This window comes from Microtus pennsylvanicus, chromosome 12 (genome assembly GCF_037038515.1).
Source record: "Microtus pennsylvanicus isolate mMicPen1 chromosome 12, mMicPen1.hap1, whole genome shotgun sequence".
Lineage (NCBI taxonomy): Eukaryota > Metazoa > Chordata > Mammalia > Rodentia > Cricetidae > Microtus > Microtus pennsylvanicus.
The window spans coordinates 61007047-61028525 of record NC_134590.1 but is presented as its reverse complement, the minus strand read 5'-3'; the positions used below and the strand labels follow the sequence as shown (position 1 = coordinate 61028525).

Below are 21479 nucleotides of genomic sequence, written 5' to 3'. Positions count from 1 at the left end.
TACAACAGTCTGAGTGAGGTCAAGTTCTATGCCTTGCAGTGATGCCTTCCCTCACCACTCCGCTAAGGAAAGCCTCCCCTGAGCCTAAAGTGACTCATGCCATACCCGAACTTCCAGTCAACTGTGTTCCATGTCTTTCACAGAACTATCCAGGGACTTTTCAGAGGTACCCCAAGCCAATGCTCAGGGCGGGTATTGAGTGAAGAAAGGCTAGGATCAGTCCCTTCCAGTGGTCCCACACTGTGCCCTGAGGCCAGGTACTAAGAGCAATACCTTGCCCACCCCCCCCACACCAGATGGCAATTTATTGGAGGGAAAACCAGGAAGGGGTGTAGGGCGCACCTGCAAGCTGTGGCCAATCCACCAGTAGAAGACAGTGAGGTTGGGGTTCATGGGCAGCAGCACAGCTGTGAGGTTCACCTCCTGGTTGATGCCAATGACAGGGACTACCTCGAGGTAGAGGGCCTGCAGGGGAGCTGAAGAGTCCCCAGAAGTTCAGGGTTAGGGGAGAGTCAGGCACAGACCCTTTCATTGACTACTTACTAGTCATTGTTTCCATCAGAGTCATTGGGGCCATCACCACCACCATCATCATCACTACCACTAGCACCATGATCCCCATCACCACCATCATCATCACTACCATCAGCACCATAATCCCCATCACCATCATCATCACTGCCGTCAGCACCATGATCCCCATCACCATCATCATCATCACTACCATCAGTACCATGATCCCCAGCACCAACATCATCACTACCATCAGCACCATGATCCCCATCACCAACATCATCATCACTACCATCAGCACCATAATCCCCATCACCAACATCATCACTACCATCAGCACCATGATCCCCATCACCAACATCATCATCACTACCATCAGTACCATGATCCCCATCACCAACATCATCATCACTACCATCAGTACCATGATCCCCATCACCACCACCATCATCATCACTCCCATCAGCACCGTGATCCCCATCACCACCATCATCACTACCATCAGCACCATGATCCCCATCACCACCACCATCATCATCACTACCATCAGTACCATGATCCCCATCACCAACATCATCATCACTACCATCAGCACCATGATCCCCAGCACCACCACCATCATCATCACTACCATCAGCACCGTGATCCCCATCACCACCATCATCACTACCATCAGCACCATGATCCCCATCACCAACATCATCATCACTGCCATCAGCACCATGATCCCCATCACCAACATCATCATCACTACCATCAGTACCATGATCCCCATCACCACCACCATCATCATCACTACCATCAGCACTGTGATCCCCATCACCACCATCATCACTACCATCAGCACTGTGATCCCTATCACCACCACCATCACTACCATTAGTACCATGATCCCCATCACCACCATCATCACTATCATTAGTACCATGATCCCCATCACCACCATCATCACTACCATCAGCACCATGATCCCCATCACCACCACCATTACTACCATCACCACCATGATCCCCATCACCACTACCATCACTACCATTAGTACCATGATCCCCATCACCAACATCATCATCACTACCATCAGCACCGTGATCCCCATCACCACCATTACCATCAATACCATCAGCACCATGATCCCCATCACCATCATCATCATCACTACCATCACAACCATCATCACTACCATCAGCACCATGATCCCCATCACCAACATCATCATCACTACCATCAGCACCATGATCCCCATCACCACCACCATCACTACCATCAGCACCGTGATCCCCATCACCACTACCATCACTACCATCAGCACCATGATCCCCATCACCAATATCATCATCACTACCATCAGCACCGTGATCCCCATCACCACCACCACCATCATCACTACCATCAGCACCATGATCCTCACCACCACCATTACCATCAATACCATCAGCACCATGATCCCCATCCCCATCATCATCATCACTACCATCAGAACCATCATCACTACCATCAGCACCATGATCCCCATCACCACCATCATCACTACCTCCATCACCATGATCACCAACACAACTGTCACCATCTATCATCACCACTACCATCACCATCACTACTGCCAATACCACCCCTTATCACAACCCATTAGCATCACCATCAGCATCCCACATCCATCATTATCATCATCATTCACAATCACCACTCACCACAACCTATCACAGGCATCGACACTCACCGTTCCATCACCACTACCATTCTCATTATCACCACTGATGTTAAGGTTTATGTCCACTGGTCCATGTTTTAAATGTTTGATCCCTAGCTAGTGGTGCTGCTTGCTTGCTCCCTAATGAAAACCTCAGTCTCTACTCCCCTGTTCTACCACGGTGTGAGCAGCCTTTGGCTGCCACATATTCCTGAACCACTCCACTGTGATTCTCAACCATCGTGGATGAACCCTCTGAAACACTGAGAGAAAGTAAACACTCCTCCCTCAAGATCTTCCTGTCAGGTATTGTGGTCACAGAGAAGCAAAAGAACTGGTGGCAGGAACGTGGGGCGCTGCTGTCACAAAATCTGACTGTGCAGGTTTAAGACTTTGCTGTTGTTTGGAAAAAAGGATTTGGAAAAGTGGCACTTGATATTCAGGCACACTTGAGGCAAGAGTCCCAGGGTCACACATGCCTGCACTCAGATTTTAAAGGAAAGTTTTTTAAGTGTGCATGGCAGGGTCGAATCCCCTGCAGGGAGACCCTGACGGGGCAACTCATGAATTCTGAGGGTGGGGCTTAAGATTCACTGGTGACCCCAGCATGGGGCTCAGAAACATGGGGAGTCGGTAGAGGAAACCTGCAGGCAATGAATGGATGCTGTGTGTGGGAGAGTGTGCAGAAATGGGAAGGACACGACACCAGCACGTGCTCCAAGAGCTATGTGGAGCTGTGGGACTCAGTGCTTCCTTGCTGTGCTGCAGGCTGGTTTTGATCAAATCTTTTCTTGCTGTTCCCTTTTCTCCTGCTTTCCAGGGGTAATGTTTACTGTAGACAGGAAGTGGAGAATTGCCTTTCACAAGGACTGCTAAGAGATTTCTTTGGTATGAATGGAGTCTCTGAGCTTAGGCTTTTGAGCACGGTTGGAACTGCTGAGACCATGGTGACTCATGAAGTTGTACTGAATGCATTTAGCATTAGAGATGTTTGCAGTGTGCTTCTGGGGACCAGAGGTAAGCTACTGTGGTTTAAATCTAAAATGTCCCCCCCTAGGTTCATTTTAGTTTGCATTTTTTCACCTAGAGGCACTTTTTAGAGAGGCTGGGGAGCCTTTAGGAGGCTGATCTAGACACCACGGGAGGCAGACCTTTGGAGGTTACAGCCCAACTGCTCACTCCAGCCTCATTCTCTGCATTTTGAACCACTGTGATGTGAGGAGCTACTGGGTCCTACACGCTGTTCTTGCTGTAGATGATACCACGCTTTCCTTGTTATGATAGATAGAAAGAAGCCCTATAAAACTGTGAGCCAAATTCAATTTTCCTAAGCTGTTTCAATCAGGTATTACAGCCTCAGCCATGCAAAACTAACTAATGAAACCAGCACCATTATCATCACCACCACTGTCATTACTATCATCACCATTATCATCAATATCACCATCATCATCATGGTCATCATCATCACCACCTACAGCATCACCTCCATCATTGCTATCATCGCCAGTACTATCAACACCACTATCACCACCACCATCATTCCTAACACTTGTGGTACCTTGGGCACCACTCTTACCATCCTCACCATTACTTTTGTGAATAAAATTTGGAACCATGTCTGAGCTCAGCCTGCCTGCTATTCTGTTCACAGCCTGAGGACCTGCAGCAACCCCTCAAGACTCCCTGTGCTTTCCCAAAGCCCCAGATCTCCATTCCACAGAAGGTACACAGCCTCAAAGGAGCGGTGGACTTACAGTTGACCTGGACAAAGAGCACAGCCTCGTCATGGCCCGCCATGTTCTCAGCCCTGACAGACACACGGTAGATGCCAGGATTCTCATAGTGGTGCCGGATGGGCTCGCCTGTCAGAGTGAGGTTCACGTACATGGCCTTGAAGCCATCCCCAAGATCCACTTGATACTTAGTGGTCAGGACATCACCCTGTAGGGAAATACCACAGGGTCACTTAGGAGTGACTCTCAAGGTGAGGGTCTGGGGCTAGGTGCCCATTACTCCTGTCCCTTGCTCCTCCTGTCCTCTCTTCCTTTGCTTCCTTTGGATGCAGGCTCTATGGGGCCACAGACAGCAGGTTGGCACTGCTTTCAGAGCTCCAGCCTACAGCAGGCGGAGCTAGGAGACAGCTCCTGGAACCAAGGCTGGGATCTCCTTTAGAACAGAACACCCATGGGTGATGAAGGCAGTTTGAGGCTGTGTGGGGCCCAGGGGGACATCTGAGCCTGAGCCAAGCCATGGGGCTGGGAAGGAGATTGGGAAAATGGAGAAGGCTTTGGTCACTACCGTGAGGTCTCTTCAGGGAACCACAGCAAAGAAGACACAACTGTCTTCCTATGATAAGGTGGCTCCTGTATCTCATCTCATCCCACACTGTGCCAGGAATGACACTTAACTGTGTGAGCAGGCAGGAAGGGGATCCCGTGACTTTGTCCCCAAGTAGTATTGAACTCCGCATGCAAGCTGACCCTGACTCTCAAGCCCACGATAGATGGAGTTTTTGTGTTTATAGTCAAGTTCCCCTCTCCAGTCTGCCTGCCTTTCTCCCTCCTTCCTCACACTCTCCCGCTCCCCTGGTCACCCTTCTCTAGCCATCAGCAATTTTCCTAGCTTACACCCTCCAGACCTCAAAAGCTAAGGACATTTATATATAAATGATGCTCATGTAACTTTCGCCTGAATACACTATACTGGGTTGGAACCCTCTGAAATGGACATTTAACATAAATCTGAAGATGCAAGTCATTAAAAGGAGTTCACAATGGGGCATAGAGTGCAAGAAACTCATGGTCAGGATGTTTGAAGGATAACAGTGATGACTTGAACACCGGGAGAGGGTTGTTTGGACACAGACACAGACTCTGGAAAGTGAAGACACGAGTCAAGGGCCTCCCAGAATGCCCAGAAGCTGGCTGAAGCTTTGTTGGGGGGCATTCCAAGAACCTAGAATAAATGGTGCTTCATGTGCCCATTTTGTAGGTTGCAAGACTGAGGCTTTCAGGGGTCCAGGCTCTGGAGATGGACTCTCTCTCCCCATTGCTCTCCTGGCAGGGTTGGGTGAGGATCAAGGAGAATGTCCTTACCCAATTCATTCCTATGAGGGGGCAAGTTCTGGGTAGCATTCAGGAAGTGGGTGTGCCTGCCTGTGGTTTTAAGGTCCCCATCCTTCACAGCACACGCACATCGTCCCACCCGTGCAGCCTGCTACATGCACCGTCTCCTCATGTTCCTTGCTCATTTTCAAATTGGCTGGCTCATCTGTTGACGGGAATCCTTTGCACAGTCCTGCTCTACTGCCCACTGGGCTGCGCCAACAAACGCCCTCTGGTCTGTAACTGCCTTTATCTTCTTGACAGTTTTACTGGCTCCAAATCTAGATGGCGCTGGCACACCAGGGTTTTCTTGTGTAGCCTGGAGACCCAGCCATGACGAGGATTTCCAGCCTGCGTTTGAGCTGGCTTCGCTGTGGGTCCTAAGAGTCTACACTTTCCCACTTCTTCTGCAGGTGTGTGATCTATTTCGGGCTCACGTCTGAGGGCTGAGGGGAGGGGCTGCTGCTGGGTGGAAAGACACCACCTCTCCCAGGCTGTTCTGCACCTGTCGTGAGCAGGCAGGTGTCTATGGGTCTGTTCCTGGCCTCCATCCCCCTACGCCGTGAATTCTTAGATACTTAGAAAACGCATGCTCCCTGTACCCAGCCCTGCTTCCAAGTCCAGTGGCGTGTAAGAGTAGGTGTGTGTGGTAGAGGAGTGCACACTGTGCCTATAAGTGTCTACGAGTGTGTAAGGGAGTTTGTGTCACAGTGTAAGTGTGCATGTGCCTACCCTCAGTCCCATGCCCCTACTCTCTTCCCTCCGAGGCCTGCGTTGTTCTAGGATCCCCTATTTCAAGGCATCTTTGTGTTGCTCCCCGTAACTCTGCCCACTCTAACAAGCAGCCCAGCAAGGGTTCTGAAGATACTCTGTCCTCTGGTCATCTGCAGATGTGCTGTAGTTTCCACTTTCAGGCTTTAGGGGGCAGCAGATGGCCATGTTTCTGGGATGTCTGACCAGGAATTTGAGGGCTTTAAATTAGAGAGCTGGGTCAGTCTGGGGGTTCAGGGAGCCCCAGGCTGACAAGGGCCTCTGTCCTGTCATCCCAACACATCGCTACTAAAGAAATACCCAGTCCTGACTCAGGGCTGCCTGAAGGCCAAATGAACCTTAGGGCTGTCTCAGTTGTGAGAGGACCTGGGCAGGAGGTGACACCTGAGAGAGAGAAGGGGAGAAAGAGAGAGAGAGACAGAGACACAGAGACAGAGAGAGACAGAGAGATGGGGGAGATGAGGGAAGGGAGAGGGAAAAAGGGAGAGAAGAAGAAGAAGAAGAAGAAGAAGAGGAGGAGGAGGAGGAGGAGGAGGAGGACAAGAAGAAGAAGAGAGAGAGAGATATATATAAATCGATAGATAGATAGATAGATAGAGAGAGAGAGAGAGAGAGAGAGAGAGAGAGAGAGAGAGAGAGAGAGAGAGAGAGAGGAGATGTATAGCTTAGGCCTGGGGACCACAAACTTGGCCAATGTCTGCTTGGAGTCCAGAGGCCTCTAGAGGGCACAGCGCCATCTCTACCTCTTTTTTACCATATAACTATGTGAGAATGGCGTTACCGTTTACATCCCGGTTTTCTCATCTGTAATGATATAAGTTTATAGAGTGCACAGTTTAAGATTGTACTTCCAACAGGAAGTGGCTATCAGAGTGCCTAATATACAGGTACTCGGTATGGCCAGTCTGAGTCCTCCATAACCTCAGGTTCCCTGTTTTCAGGAGACCATGTCTCCGCTTCTAAACCAGACACCTTTTAAAGCATGTTTGAGTATAGCAGGCATGATCATGAATTCCCCACATCAGCCTTCACATCTGTTAGCTGAAGAACTGGACTCCTTCTGATCTGTGAGTAGAGACAGCTCAGAATCCTGGAGGAGAAAAAGGGCTCTGCCTCTGTGAGTGAAGACGGCCCAGAACCCCAGGGAGAAAGGGGGCCCTCCCTCTGCCTCTAGGTTTTCTGAATGTCATTTTTAAATTCCTTGCAGGGACCATTAGCTGTTTCTATAAGCAGAGTTTGGGGATGTGTCTTGTGAACCAGAAGGAAACAGAAAAGTCAACGGTTCCCTGCGGGAACAGAATTTTGGGTGATATTTATGTCTGTGGTGGTGTGGTGGTTTTTTTTAAAAAAATTATAAATGTATTTCCTAAATATACTACAATGAGCATATATTATTTTTAAAATCAGAAGAGAATGTAACACTTGTTCTGAAGTAAAAATAGAATGAGTGGGAGACTGGGTGGAGAAAAAATACATATATATTTGTGTGTGCATATATATAAACTTGTATTTATATCTATTCCCATATACACACAGAAGGCGTTATCTCTGGATGTGTGATTATAAGTCATTAAAAAAAACCTTTATGCTTCTGTTGGGATTCCAGATCAACTAAATCAATATAATTAGAGATTTAAACTTGCTTTGGCACTGGGTTGGGGGTGTGGCTTAGTAGAAGAGGGCTTCTCTAGTTTGCACAAGGCCCTGGGCTCCATCCTCAGCATTAGAAGAAAGAAATCAATAAAAGAAGTTTAGTGTCACCTATGGGGAGGTATTGATTTTGTGTCAGTGTTTGATAAACACAAGATCACACACACATACGCATACATACATCCATGCACTCACATGTACGTACATGTGTGATGTGGAGCCCATTTCCCGATGAACATCTGATACACACTTACTCTTGTATCTGTTTCATTTCAAATGCTGGTCTGAACCAAGAGGTCAGTTTTGGTCCTGTGGCTCCCACCCTCAGGGGCAGGCTGGCTTCTGTGGCCATGCTCCAAACTGTCCAGAGCCTCAACCTTGTGTGCCTGGCTGGAACTGCCCTTCCGGCAACAGCCCAGGGTGGATGCTCACCTGTTCCTGCCGCACCACAAACAGCACATCTTCTCTAGGCCGCACAGACACTGCGTCTCCGCGGATGCTCACCTGCAGGCCCCGGGGTGCTGTCAGGGGGCACTGCAGCTGCACCGGGCTCTGCTGCAGGTCCACACCACCTTCGCACACATTGGACACCACCTTCCGGTACCTGGGTGGGTGAGGGAGGGTCAGGTCCAGGACGGACAGTGGTTTGATGGGTAGGGATGGTCTCCACTCCTGAAGCAACTCAAGGCTCCAACCTCTACAGCCGCATTTGCTGCCTGCTCCCCATGCTTCCTCATGGCTGCTTCTGTCTACCTTAAAGCTGGGAGCACTGAGCATCAGGATGGAGGGGCTGGCTATGTCCATCTGCTTTGGAAAGCTGAAGCATCCATGGCCTGATTATATTGCCCAGATTAATAACTGCTTTTTATTTTTGCTTTTTGTTTGTTTTATTTGCTAAGGATGATAGAAGAGGTCAGTCTAGAACCAAGGTCATGCTGAGAACTATGGAGGGCTGACTGGCTGAGATGGGCTCAGCCTTGGCTTCCTGGGAGACCATAAGCAAACATGCTGCTCTTCTTGGGATGGGTCCACCTACCCACTACCCATCTATCCACCCACTCATCCAACCATGGCACAATGGCCTTGTTGACAGCCCCACCAAGGCTTGGCAAGCAGGAATTCTTATCTGAAGTGTCAGGCAGGAACTGTATCAAAAATACATGAATTTAGAAAGATGGGTACTTGTGGGGACAGAAGAATGGGTAGATAGATTGGTGGGAGGTTGGGTGGATATGTGGGATGGTAGATAGGTGGATGATGGATAGATTAGTAGATTAATGGAATAAATAGATGGATAGATGAATAGGAGGTAGGTGAAGTAGATGGGTATAAGGATGAGTGGATGGATGGATGAGTGGATGGATAGATGATTTAAGGCTGGGTAGATGGGTGGGATGAAATGATGGACATATGGTAGAAATATATAAATAGGAGATAGATGGAAATGGGTGGGTGGGTAGATGGGTGGAAGGATGAGTGGATGGATGGATGGACAGATGGATGTATGGACAGACAGATGATGGGTGGGTAGATGGGGTTGGATAGGTAAGTGGATGGATGATAGATGTCAGGCTGTATACAGCCAAGACTAACACATTTAGTTCCTGGTCCTGCCTGTTTCTTCTAGCTCTCCAGGATAAGCAATAAGGAATCCATCACAAAGAATGAGGAAACAGGCCCATCACATGGAGCGTGTGGGTCCCACCAAAGTTAAAGGTCCACAGATGCTATGGACTTGGTATTTCTTCAAGAAGTTGATATTTTATAAGTAGTTTATTCAGCTTGCCCCAGAGTGGGAGAAGGGCCTGCCTGCCACTTCCTCATCCCACAGAGTCCATGACCACCATAGTAGACTGTAGGAACACCTACTGTGTGTCATGGCCTCACAGCACAGCAGAGGGAAACCTGGGGGTAGGGGATGGGAGAGTGATCTACCAAGGCTTCCTCCTGGAAGTCTGGTGTAAGCAGAGTCCCCCAGGCTTTAGAATGTCTCTGGTACCAACACAGTACAGTGTGACAGACTCAGGAGGACCAGAGAAGGGTGAAGCTGTTCTGGGGTCTCAGTCCCACAGCAGTTGGAATACTTGGGACCACTTCTGCCCCTCTGTTCTCTGTGTTGTCCCAACTCAAAGTAGTTCTCTCCTGACACTGGCCCCGAGAGCTCAATGGGATTTGTGGGTCACTGGGCCAGTCTGGTGAGTCTGGTGACTTGCCGAGCCCTGCCTGCATACTTGAGCACAGCACCAGGACCATGGTCTCTCCTTCTAAGCTGCCAGGAAGCACAGTATAGGACTTGCCTGTGCTCCACTTCTGGAGCTGGCTGACAGATAAAGGCTAGGCTAGACGGATGGGTAGATAGGTAGACGGCTGGTGGACGGCAGGGTGACTAGCTGGTTGGCTGGGTTGGTGTACCTACCCAAGACTACTGGTGTAGGTCTGGCCCAGGACACAATCTTCAGGAGGGGACAAGGGGTTGAACCAGAAGTTAGCGGAGCACTTGTTGGCAGTGGACTCAGAGGAAGATGAGCGCTCAAACCCGTAGTCACTGGGAAGGGAAAGCTGAGTTAAAAGGTGAGATTAGAGGAGACAGCTAGGGTGGAGAAACTTACACCACAGGTCTAGACATGCATATCTGTGGGAACATGGGCGAATCCACAGGTTTGTATCAGTTGGAGGAGAACAGATGAGACATACTACCTTCATTCCGGAACAAGGAGGATGAAAATGAAGTGGAGCCTGGAGGTCTTTCTGGGGAAGTGAGTGATGCTCACAGGATGTAGGGGGATAAAGGGTGGCAAGGAGTGGCTCTACAGCCAGGGCCAATGGCCCTGGAAAGGGCACAGAGGCCTGAATATAGAGTGCAGGGTAAGGAGGGCGGGACAGGCTTTGTGAATGTGTCTGAGTGGAATATAATCCTAGCGGGAGGAGAGGAACCAGGTGAGCGGAGCTTGATCCCATGATGCTAGAAGGACAATGTGGCCTACACCCCAGTTCTGGGAACAAGATCAACATGATATAAAGGGGCTGGAACAGCAGGGAGGGAGGAAGGGAGGCGCAGTGCCCACCAGAGGAAGTCAGAGTCCCGGCACTTGCACACACGTGATGTGAGTGCCGATGTGAAGCTCCTCCCCTTGACACACCAGGACGTGGGCTTTCTTTTCCGGTAACTTCTCTGCTGGCCCATGATGCAGTGATCACCCTGTAGCAAGAACACCAAGGTGAGGAACCAGCAGAGGAAGGTGACAGCTACCACTGGCTTGTCCTGTTGTTCCTGCCCTGGTGGCAGCTGGGATGGGGCATTTGCCCCCTTTGACAAACAGGGAAACTGAGGCATAAAAGAACTTGACATGTCAGCCAACTGGCCCAGCTTCCCTCATCTTAAGCCATACGACGGGCCCTTGGTCACAGAACATCTGGGCCTACAGGGGCCAGGTGTGTGACCATCAGGGGATGAGCCATGACCAGAGGGCTCATGCAGACACACAATAGATTCCCAGGCTATGCTTGGAGTAGTACTGCCCTGATCCCAATACCAAGGCCCCTTGTAGTGATGGGGCAGGACTGGAAGGAACTCTGAGTGCCATAGTGAATCAGGTCCTGGAACCTTTGCTAGGCCCATCTGAGCACTCTCTTGTAAACCAGTTTCTGCACAGCGCCATTAAGCCACTGGTCAGGCCATTCTCCATGTGTGAACACTCAATGTTGGATCTCCACTTCCAGAGATATCTGGCTGCTGGCTGACTTCAGCCACTGTCCCAGGTGGAGGCTCAGTCAGAGCCTGACCCCAGGTATCTCCCTTTAGGAAACTTCCAGCTTCTGATCTTCCTTGGCTACAAACCCCCTTGTTTTAGTGGCACGCAAGCGGCCTGCTCACATTCCCCAGGTACCCAATGAAGTATCAGCTTCTCTTGTCCACCAGAGCTGATGTGGGGGTCTCATGTTTCGTTCAACCTGAATGTGAAGGTTAGACACTGATGATGGATTGTGACATCGGATGGTCCCAGACCCTGACGTCAGATCGTCTTTGCCAATTTCCCCACAAGCAGTAAAGTCCCACATCCTGTCATGAGACCTCCATGCTGAGAGGGTGGGGCTAAGGCCCTGCAGAACCTTGGGTCATAAAGAGCCATAGATCAAGTAGTTATAGGCATAAGGATGGGCCAGAAAATCCTTGGGAGGGAAGATGCCCAGAGGTTGGCATCTGTGAGATTTCCTGGAGGAGGGAAGGGCCTTAGGACTGCAGGTTACCTGACCCACCTGGAGGTCAGTGAGGTCCCAGGAGCTATAGTCATCCTCGCCACACTGTCGGGGGAAGGAGGGCCGAAAGTCCACCTTGACCAGCTCCCAGTCAGAGCGGAAGCTGATGTGACCAAAGACCCTGAGGGGAGGAAGAAGGAAGACCACTTTAGAGCGATCAGTCCCTGGTGTGCAGACTCAGGTTCCCTGTACTAGCACCAGTGAAACCTTTCCCACCCCAGAAGATTCCGTGATGAAGTGTGCCCTCCCTGGCACCTGGCCTGATGTTATCATCCTCAGGGGGTCACTCTCTGTGGCTTGCTGATTGCACCAGCACAGGTCATCTGCCCAACTCATGCAACCCACTTCCTGACAGGAGCAGGCTCTTAGGTGGGCAGACTCCTTGCCTTCTGGCTGCCCCAGGCCATTCCTTCCATAAGCCTCCCACACCAGGCTTTGCGCTTGGTCTGTGTGGGCCGGAGGCATGTCTAGTGTTAGCTGGGCTCTCCCTGCCTTTCTGCTGGCCTCTCTGGGTCTGCCATGTGGAACTGGGCTCCAAGCTGTTCACCCCAGGCAGAATTGGCACTCCAGAGAGATGACAAGTCAGTGTATGACTTGGACCGTGGGATGAAAGGGTCAGTGTGACAGTGCAGTGCATCCCACTGAGCAGAGGGAGGGACAGACACAGAAAACCCAGTGATGCATGGAGCCTAAGGATGCTCAGCTTGGTGAGCTGAGACCAGCGCCCCACACTGGCTTCTACTCCTCCCGTCCACCTTCTCTGCAGACCATGGGTGACCTTGTCTGGGGGCACCTGGTATTCCTCTCGTCGTGGCCCCATTGTCGCCTTGACAGACAGCAGGAGAGGGGGGACCACATTTCTGTCCTCCCCTTTAGGGCTTACCACATCCTGTGAGGGATGCATGCCGATCACCCCAGATCTCTGAGAGGAAACAGGCTAAGGAAGGGACTCACCCAGGATGGCAATTCAGTACCTGGGCCTGGCAACTCACATTTGTGAGGCTTGAACTAAGATGCATAACCAATTAGCCTGAGTGTGACAGCCATGCAAGCCCTCCATATGGGAACGTCCCATACTCTGCATTCTGAGCTCAGACAGAGAAGCAGGCTGGTCCAGCTAATCCACTCTGTCCTTTTCAGTTTCTGTCTGCGAAGAAAGCCCGATCCTCAACTCCCACTGTGAATGTCTCTCATCTAGTTGAGCGGTCCTAGCAGGAGAAGTCAAAGGGCTACTGGCTGCTTGACAGAGAGCAGGAAATGTGGGCCATACTATGAGGTGAACTGCTGGCTCCTCCATAAGTATGGCCCACAGCCCTTCCAGGCTGAGAGCCCTCACAGTACTGCCCAGGGCTGGGGGCCCCTCTGCCATATACCGTGCAGGGGGAGGCAACTGTGGGTAGCGCCATGAACAATGTCCAGATAAAGTGATTGTGGTCAGCTTAGATGTGACCTTTGGGTGGATGAGGATAAAGGTACCATATGGGCTGGGTCCTGGTCTAGGCTCAGACAGAAAAGCTTTTCTTTCTGCCAGCCCGTGTCTCCTCTGAGGCGTGTGAATGATCTCCGTGTCCACTGAAACTGGAAGCTGTTTGAAGACGTAGCTTTGTGAAAGGCTCCGTAGGAACCTTAGGGAGTTTTTTAGACACTTAAAACATGAATCGCCTGCCTGTGAACTTTGCTGCTTTCCCCGGATGAAATGCCATTTGCAGGGATGAAAGCTGCATTTGGGTGCAGGCCCAGATCTGAGGACCTTGGCTACACAAAGAACTAATGTCCCAAAGCAGCGACAAAATGCAGACTACAAGATGAAGTGAGGGGAGAGGCGGAGCAGGGAGGTGCCCAGGGTGGAAGGTGTCCCTTTGGTGGGGCCTGGCAGCAGAAGCTAAGACCCGGGAGCTATGCTGGCTTTCTGGAGCTCTGAGAGCCCTGTCAGGGCTGCCGCCTTTGCTGGCAGCCCCTTTTCCCATTTTGTGGGTTCAGCCCTGCAAACTGTTCATCATACTTGCAAAAAGACCAAGGACCAGGCTGAGTCTGCCGCAGCCAGGCTGCAGTCAGGTCAGAGAGCTAGACTTCCCCAAACGCTTCTCTTGATAAGCACCAAGTGTCAAGTCTGTGACCTCCCTTCCTGCCTCAAGCCACAGCCTTCAAGCGGATGGCCCACAGAATGAGGCACGAACCCCTGCAGGGCTTTGGCAGGTTATAGCATCATGGAGGATCTGACCAGGAACAACCTGCCTACCCCCCAGGCAGCCAGGTAGAGGGAGACCTGGACTAGCTCAGCCTTCCATGCCTGGTGTTCAGCTCTTCGAGGATGCACACACCACCTTTGCCCTGGCTTTCCCCTGGTCACCCAGGAAGGAGGCTGTGAGGCCAGCACCACAGTGGGCTTCCTCATGGCAGTCTGACTGCGGGGGAGAGACTCCATCTGCTCCTGAGGAGTCATGGACATTCTGTAGGGATTCCCTAGGGCTATGGACACTCCACGAGGCACTGGGATGCTCTGTGGGTCCCATAGAGGTCATGGATGCTTCAGGGGATTCCATGGTCCCTTCATAGAACTCTATGGATACTCCCTGGGACCCTGAGTCAGGAGAAGCATGCAGGCCAAATCCCCACCCCCTCCCAAGCTTTCTTCTTGACAGTCACTGGCCAGTGAGGGCAGCAGATGCTCCTGGGCCAACAGTCCCTGGTCCCTGGTAGGGGTGACTTAGCCTGGCCATCTCTGACAGCCCTCCTTAGCTCCTTGGTGACAGTCTCTGGTCCCTGGTAGGGGTCACTAAGCCTGGCTATCTCTGACAGCCCTCCTTAGCTCCTTGGTGACAGTCTCTGGTCCCTGGTAGGGGTCACTAAGCCTGGCCATCTCTGACAGCCCTCCTTAGCTCCTTGGTGACAGTCTCTGGACCCTGGTAGTGGTCACTTAGCCTGGCCATCTCTGACAGCCCTCCTTAGCTCCTGGCATGTGGAGGTTGTCACTGTATCCTTATCACCCATATGTCTGCTGTTGTGGCTTCACCGAGAGCTTGTTTACTGAGCTCCGACCACACATCAGGTGCTGTCCAGCCAGGCACATTAGTGACGTAGACTGAAGGACACCTCCTCCCCAGAATCTCAGGAGGGTCAGGTAGGCAAGGCCACACACTGGGTAGAGCCAAGACAGGCACGGAGCTCTTGAGGAGGTGAGGACAAGGCCACTGTCCTGGCAGGTAGGAGGAATGTGTAGCTTCAGGACTCTTTATCTCTTATGCCTGAAAGGGTGCAAGGCTTGCTTCATGTCCCTCTGTCCCTTTCCATCCATCATCCACCTTCTGTTCATCCCCAGGAGGCTGTCCCCACCCCTGGCCTAGTTAGAGCTCATTTCCCAGTGCCCTAAAAGTCACATGTCACCCAGTCTGATGTCCTGTGCAGTCCCTATCCATCTTGGTGGGGAGCCGGGAACACAATGACAGTTTTTAAATAAGAAGTTAAGGTTTCTTTGTCGGTCCTCAGAGGCCCCTAAGTCCATGGTATGTTTTCTAACTAGCTTTCCTGGGACCTCAGGGTCAGCATACAATAGGTGTTCAATAAATGCACTTTATACATTAGATGGGCTGCAAGATTTCTGAAGGGGCAGACCCCTTCTCCCCCACCCTAATGGCCTAGCCTCAGCTCTGCTGTGCTCAGTGCTTCCTGCTCTGTAGGGACAGCTTGGCATACAGAGCTGATCCTGAAGTGTCCATCTGAGCTCAGAGTCACAGCCGTGACCCCACTGGACACGGGGAGACTCATGATCATCCAACATGGGTGAGTATGAAGGAATGGGAGATAGTCAGGCTCTCTCAGGGCTCCTCTGCATGGACATCTGTGGGAGTATCCTGTGAGCTCATGGAAGACAAAAGTGGGGTGCGAACCAATAAGAGCCCAGCTGGCCTTTCATGCCCACACCACAGACAGCAAGACCACACCTGCAAGGATGCCAGAGCCAACTCTAGGCTGAGTGTGAGGTCACCCTGTCTGATTGACCAGTCTATGGAATGGGGATGGCCTGACCACTTGGGGCCAGCATCAAATAAGGCTCCCATTGCATAACCCTATTGTGCCACATGGCCAGGAAAAGCACTGTTTTCACTACTGCCAGCTGGAAAGGTGACAGAATGCACTGGCCAGGGACAGGCCTATGAAGCTTTGTTCCCCTCCTGGCCCATCCGTGTTGCTGGGCAGGGATGGAGAGCCCTACCTGCCAGCCAGGATGAGAAGAGGAGTCACCGGCCTGGAACAGGGAGATGAAGCAGGGGCCTAGTCTGAGGCCACCTCAGAATAACCAGACCCAGCCCGCCTGGGGTGGCTCTGACCTGAGTCTTCCTCCCACCTTCCTGTTTCACTCACGTCATGACCAGCGTCTCGTCCCCTGGCTCACTCAGAAGTCCATCCACGAACACGGAGGTGCTGGTGAAGTTGTGTGTGCTCCAGGTGTGGCCCTCATCCACGCTGAACCTGTGGAAGGCCACCAGTGTTCACAGAGCGGCATGAGATTACTCCTTCCTTTGACTCTCTCCCCTCAGGCCTGACTCGTATCCAGCAGAGGCCAGCTCTGGGACCATGGCCACACCCAGACCGTAGCTGAACCGTAGTCTCCCTCTCTCAGGTGAAACGGCAGCAGATGCCTGCCAGCACCAGGTGGCATCCCTGACTAATTAGCAATGGGATGGCCTGCTGCCCTAGACATATTGTCGGGATACCACACAGGCACTGTTCCTATGAATAGCGGGCACATCTGAACCTTGGAAACACCCAGTAATGCATGCAATAGGAACCCAACTCAGGTTCCTGGGTCAGTGACATGATCAATATTACAGGGATGTTACCTCCCAAGATATACAGCTCTTTTTCAGACCGCAGTGACACTGACTGCCTGGCAGTTGCCCAATTCTGCCTCCTAAATACCAATGTTACCCTGCCCTCAATTTAGCTCACTCCTTTCTGGGTACCCACTGGCTCCCTTGTTTGTACACCCTGGCACCAATCCTCTACTAACAGATTCTTGTTGATACTTAGGGTGCCTTCCTGGACTCCTCAGCCCTCAGCCCTCAGCCCTCTTCATGTTACCCTGACTAGTCTTTGTAGTCTCTGCTCGGCCTGGGAGTAATATGGGTCCTTCTCTGGGGCACCTCAAGGAGGTTGGAAGGTGGGGGTCATTCCAGTGTTAGGCTCCCAGGGAACTGTTCTAGAATGCTAAGTGCCCTCTGCCCATGATCTCACTTGAGGATCTTCAGGGGGATGGATGTGTCCTTGATGGCAGCAATGACACCGCCGTGGTCCAGGTAGAGGACATGGTGTTCTTCCTCGAAGACCTGTGGGGGTGATACAGACTCCCAGGTGAGACCCCAGCAAGGGCAGCAGAGCCTGGTCAGGAGGGGATGCCAGCTCTCTAAACTCCCATTTCCACCCATGGCTTAGTGCACGAGGAAGGAGTGGGGCTTGGGGACAGTGGCAATTTATCTACCCTTGGGGACAGGGAAAACTGTGGTGTGCTCTCTCAGAATCCTGCCCTCAGGGCCTCGGCTCAGCAAATGACCCAGCAATAGGAAACACAGTGTACTCAGAGGTGAGTTCAGGGTGAACCCCAGGCCAATGCGGGGTGCAGTGACAGAGCCTGGCTCCTTGATACCTCTGATACCAGGTGGATGTGGCCACTCTTTGGCTCCCCACAGTCTGGATCATCTTCCATTACAGCCAGGAAGCTACTGGGAGACAGATGACTTTGAGCCCTCTGGGGCCATCTCAGTGGAGGTCTGAGCTGGGTACCCGGGACTCTGGCACGTCAACGAATACGTAAATGAAAGGCCACCATATGGATGAATTAGTGAATGAATGCTCTGAGGATAAAGGAATGAATGGCCACTGAGGGTTTTGGGGGGAGGTAAAGGCATCTTGACAAGGGCCACCTAGGAGGGACAGCTCTGTTGGTCACAGCCACATGCTGATATCCAGGGGCAAGTGCTATCTTACAGATAGGAAGCTGGGTCCACAGCAGTAAAGCTATGCCAAGACCTCACAGATGGGAGTGGCAGAGCCAGGTGCGGGTCTCAGTCACTCCAGGACACTAGGCCTTGCGAGTCCTTCAGTAGACTGGCACATATGGGCTACAGAGCATGTACCCCGTGATCAGGGGCCCTGGCTGGAGTGGGAGAGGTCCTGACTCCAGGAAACTAGGCCCAGCAGTAAGTTGGTCAGGGACAATATCAGAAAGCTGTTGAGGAAGCCTCAGAGAGTGTCTAAGCTGTGGCTCTCTGGTGTGGGAAGTTCTGTAGATGCGTTGTTTTTATTGGTTAAGGAATAAAGTTGTTTCAGCCAGTGGCTTAGCAGAATTGAGCTAGGCGGGAAAACTAAACTGAATGCTGGGAGAAAGAAGGCAGAGTCAGTGAGATGCCATGTAGCAGCCAGAGGAGAAAGATGCAAGCCACCATTGGAACCTTGCCGGTAGGCCACGAGCCTCATGGTAAAAATACAATACTAAAAATAGGTTAATTTAAAATATAAGAGCTATCTAGCAATATGCTTAAACTATTGGCCAAGCAATGTTTTAATTAATACAATTTTGTGTAATTATTTCAGGTCTGAGCATCCAGGAAAAAAAATGAGTGGCCTCATACTACAGCTCCTTGTACCCTAAGCAGCCCCTGGGATGCAGAGCTGAGAGGGGGCACAGACCCATCCCTGGCTCAGCATTTCTTTGTTCCCCTCAGAGTCCTAGCAGGGACTTAGAGCACTGTTAATGAGGTCTTTGATCATTCCAGGGAGCTCATGCCTTTTATTATCTAAGTTTTGAGACAAGATCTTGCTCTGTCAACCAGGCGGGCCTTGAACCTACATAAGAACCTCCTCCTTCCACCTTGCAGATGCTGGGGTTGCAGTGAGCACCACCAGGCCTGGCTGGTGGCTCCTGGCTTAAGGCTTATGTCACTCCAGGACCCTCTGACCCATCTCCATCTGCCAGTGCCTCGTTGGCCAGGGAGGAAACACCAGAGCAGCCCTGAGTGCTCTACTGGTCTGGAGCTGTTGATACCTCAGTCCTCTCCATGACTATAACTGCCTCCAACCACTGTACACATCTGTTCCTCCCTGACACACATGCATGTGCATGTGTGTACACGTATGTACACAGCTGCTGCTCCATCAGGCATCTCACCTGTGAGCCCTACCCAGTAACCCTGGTCCCAAGGCCTCCAAGGGAAACCTAAGCTAATGGTTTCACAGAAGTGACCCCTCACATGTCTGTTGAGTGAGGAAGTCCTTCAATGCTGCCATTGGTGAAGGTGGACAGACGGTGACCTTTAATAACCCTACAGTGGTTCACTGGCTTTGGTGAAATAAAAATATTTAATGCAATAAATCTCCCCTGCCCTTTGCAGATGCCTTGCTTGGTGCAGCTTATTAAACTAACAGTGGCCTTGATGCAGATGAGCTTTGTGTGCCATGGTGAGTGTTTGGTGCCTCCCAGAAAGGTGACTTACATGGTCAGGCATTAGGGAGATGACCTGGAATAGGACTCTCTGTCTGCAAGCAGTTGGACTCTGATGCTCAGGCCATCTTCTCAAGTGCTTACAGCCAGATCACCTCTCTGGGAAGTTGGCAGACCAACTCAGCCAGGACCCCACCCACCCCAGAAGGCAGCCAGTATCTGTCTCACAGGGCAGGGCCCTCCTGAGGCACCCCTCGGGGTAGAAACCCACAGCTTCTATGTGTCATGGGCTCTGTGGGGCCTGTCAGGCCTCTTGTTGGTGTCCTCACTGTTCCTGTGCTAAGGGGCTGATGGCAGCCAGTATCCCTCTAACCAGTGGCTATGACATCCACGTGGAGCTGGGGGTTGGAGCCGCACAGATCCTGCTACTGGGGGGATGGCTCCCACAGGCAGGCTTTCCTCATTCTCTTTCCTTCCTTTGCTATGTTGGGCCACACCTCTCATCACAGCAACACACGGGACATCCTCTAGGGTCCTATACCTCCCCTTTTCACATCCTCTTCTTCTGTTTATGTCTCCACTGCTCTAACCTCTTGGCCCGAAGGAGCTTGAAGCCAAGCAGGAGGGGTCAATATGGACTTCAGTCCCCTTCCCCGGATGTCCCCGGGGACACATCTGGCTGTGAAGTGCTTCTAGGATGTATAATACCTAGCAGAAGCCACAAAGCATTGGGCAGGTGGCCCCACCCCCGACTAGCCCTGTCCCGGATAGGTCCTAGCCCTCAGCAGAGGCCTTGGCTGCTTCTGAGGCTGGTAGTCGGGGGAAAACATCTCACTCAGGACTCTAGAGAGTTCCCGTGAAAGAAGGGACATAGAACAGAGAGAGCCCTGGAGAGTTGACGAACACCAGGTACCACTGGCATCTTACCTGCCGCCAGGTGTGCCCACAGTCAGATGTGATGTACATTTCCTCTTTATACTCCACCAGCTGCGAGCCCAGGTTACCTGGGCCAACAGAAAAGGTTGTACTGCTCTAAGACCGGGCAGATCCCCTGATGGAGATCTGAAGGACCCCAGAAAGGGAAACTGTGCCAAGGCCTGCATTTCAACCATAATCACCTACAGCAGGCCCTGGCTGGCTTCCTTTCCAGACAGTGGCCCAGTGTGGCTGCTGGGCTTGAGCTGGTCCCCTCGGGGTAGAAAGAGCTCAACCCAGTGGAGTCCAGCACAAGAGGCTCCAGCCTAGCTCCAAGGTGAACAGGCTCATGTGCTTCAGAATGCCCACAGGTGTTACTTGAGGGTAAAATGTGTAATGGTGGTAGGGGTCAGGCTGAAGGACATGAGCCAGGTGGGGCAGCACGGGCTTGTGGTCCCTGAGAGATGAGGGGACTGCATGAGTATCTGGGGACAGTGTCCTGGAAGTCATGTGCATGGGAAAAAGGCAAGCACACAGCAGCTGCACATTCAGTTCCTGTGGAGGGGAAAGTCGCGATGTGCGGGAGATAAAGCAGGCACCCGGGGCTGAGCCCTAGCCTAGAGACATCTAGGTAGACAGCATCCCATCCAAGACACTGCCAGTCCAGAGCAGAGATACTCTGCTTCATGTGGGCTGCTATGGAAGCAATGAGGCTTCAAGTGAGGAGCATAACCTATAGGTTCTCAGCACGGGACACATATGGCTTCACAAACTAGGCCTGGATTCCCCAGAATTGCACCATGGCCTGGAGTACAGGAGCTTTCTGATGGACCAGCTGGCTGTGTCAGGATAAACCATCAGTCACATGATTGCCCATCCCTCCATCCATTCATCCATTCAATATACATCCATCTACCTACAAGTCTATCCATCATCCATCTGTCTATCCATCATCCATCCATCTATCCATCATCCATCCATCCATCCGTCTATCCATCCATTCATCCGTCTATTCATCATCCATCCATCCATCCATCATCCATCCATCCATCCATCCATCCATCCACTGGCCTGTCTATATGCTCATCCACCCATGAATGAATCCACTCATTTATCTAGCCCTCCCTCCATCCATCCCACA

General features: G+C 51.6%; 1 protein-coding gene across 2 annotated transcripts in view; it reads right to left on the bottom strand.

The window, feature by feature from the left end:
* Sorcs2 (sortilin related VPS10 domain containing receptor 2) overlaps positions 1-21479 on the bottom strand; it is a 380264-nt gene that overhangs the window by 11733 nt on the left and 347052 nt on the right. For both annotated transcript variants that reach the window (XM_075943775.1, XM_075943774.1), the window contains exons 12-20: positions 20351-20427; positions 17221-17312; positions 16348-16455; positions 11986-12106; positions 10794-10927; positions 10145-10273; positions 8161-8332; positions 3958-4144; positions 343-476 (exon numbers count right to left, since the gene is read on the bottom strand). In XM_075943775.1, coding sequence (XP_075799890.1) covers positions 343-476; positions 3958-4144; positions 8161-8332; positions 10145-10273; positions 10794-10927; positions 11986-12106; positions 16348-16455; positions 17221-17312; positions 20351-20427 — 1154 coding nt within the window. The remainder of the gene's footprint in view (positions 1-342; positions 477-3957; positions 4145-8160; positions 8333-10144; positions 10274-10793; positions 10928-11985; positions 12107-16347; positions 16456-17220; positions 17313-20350; positions 20428-21479) is intronic.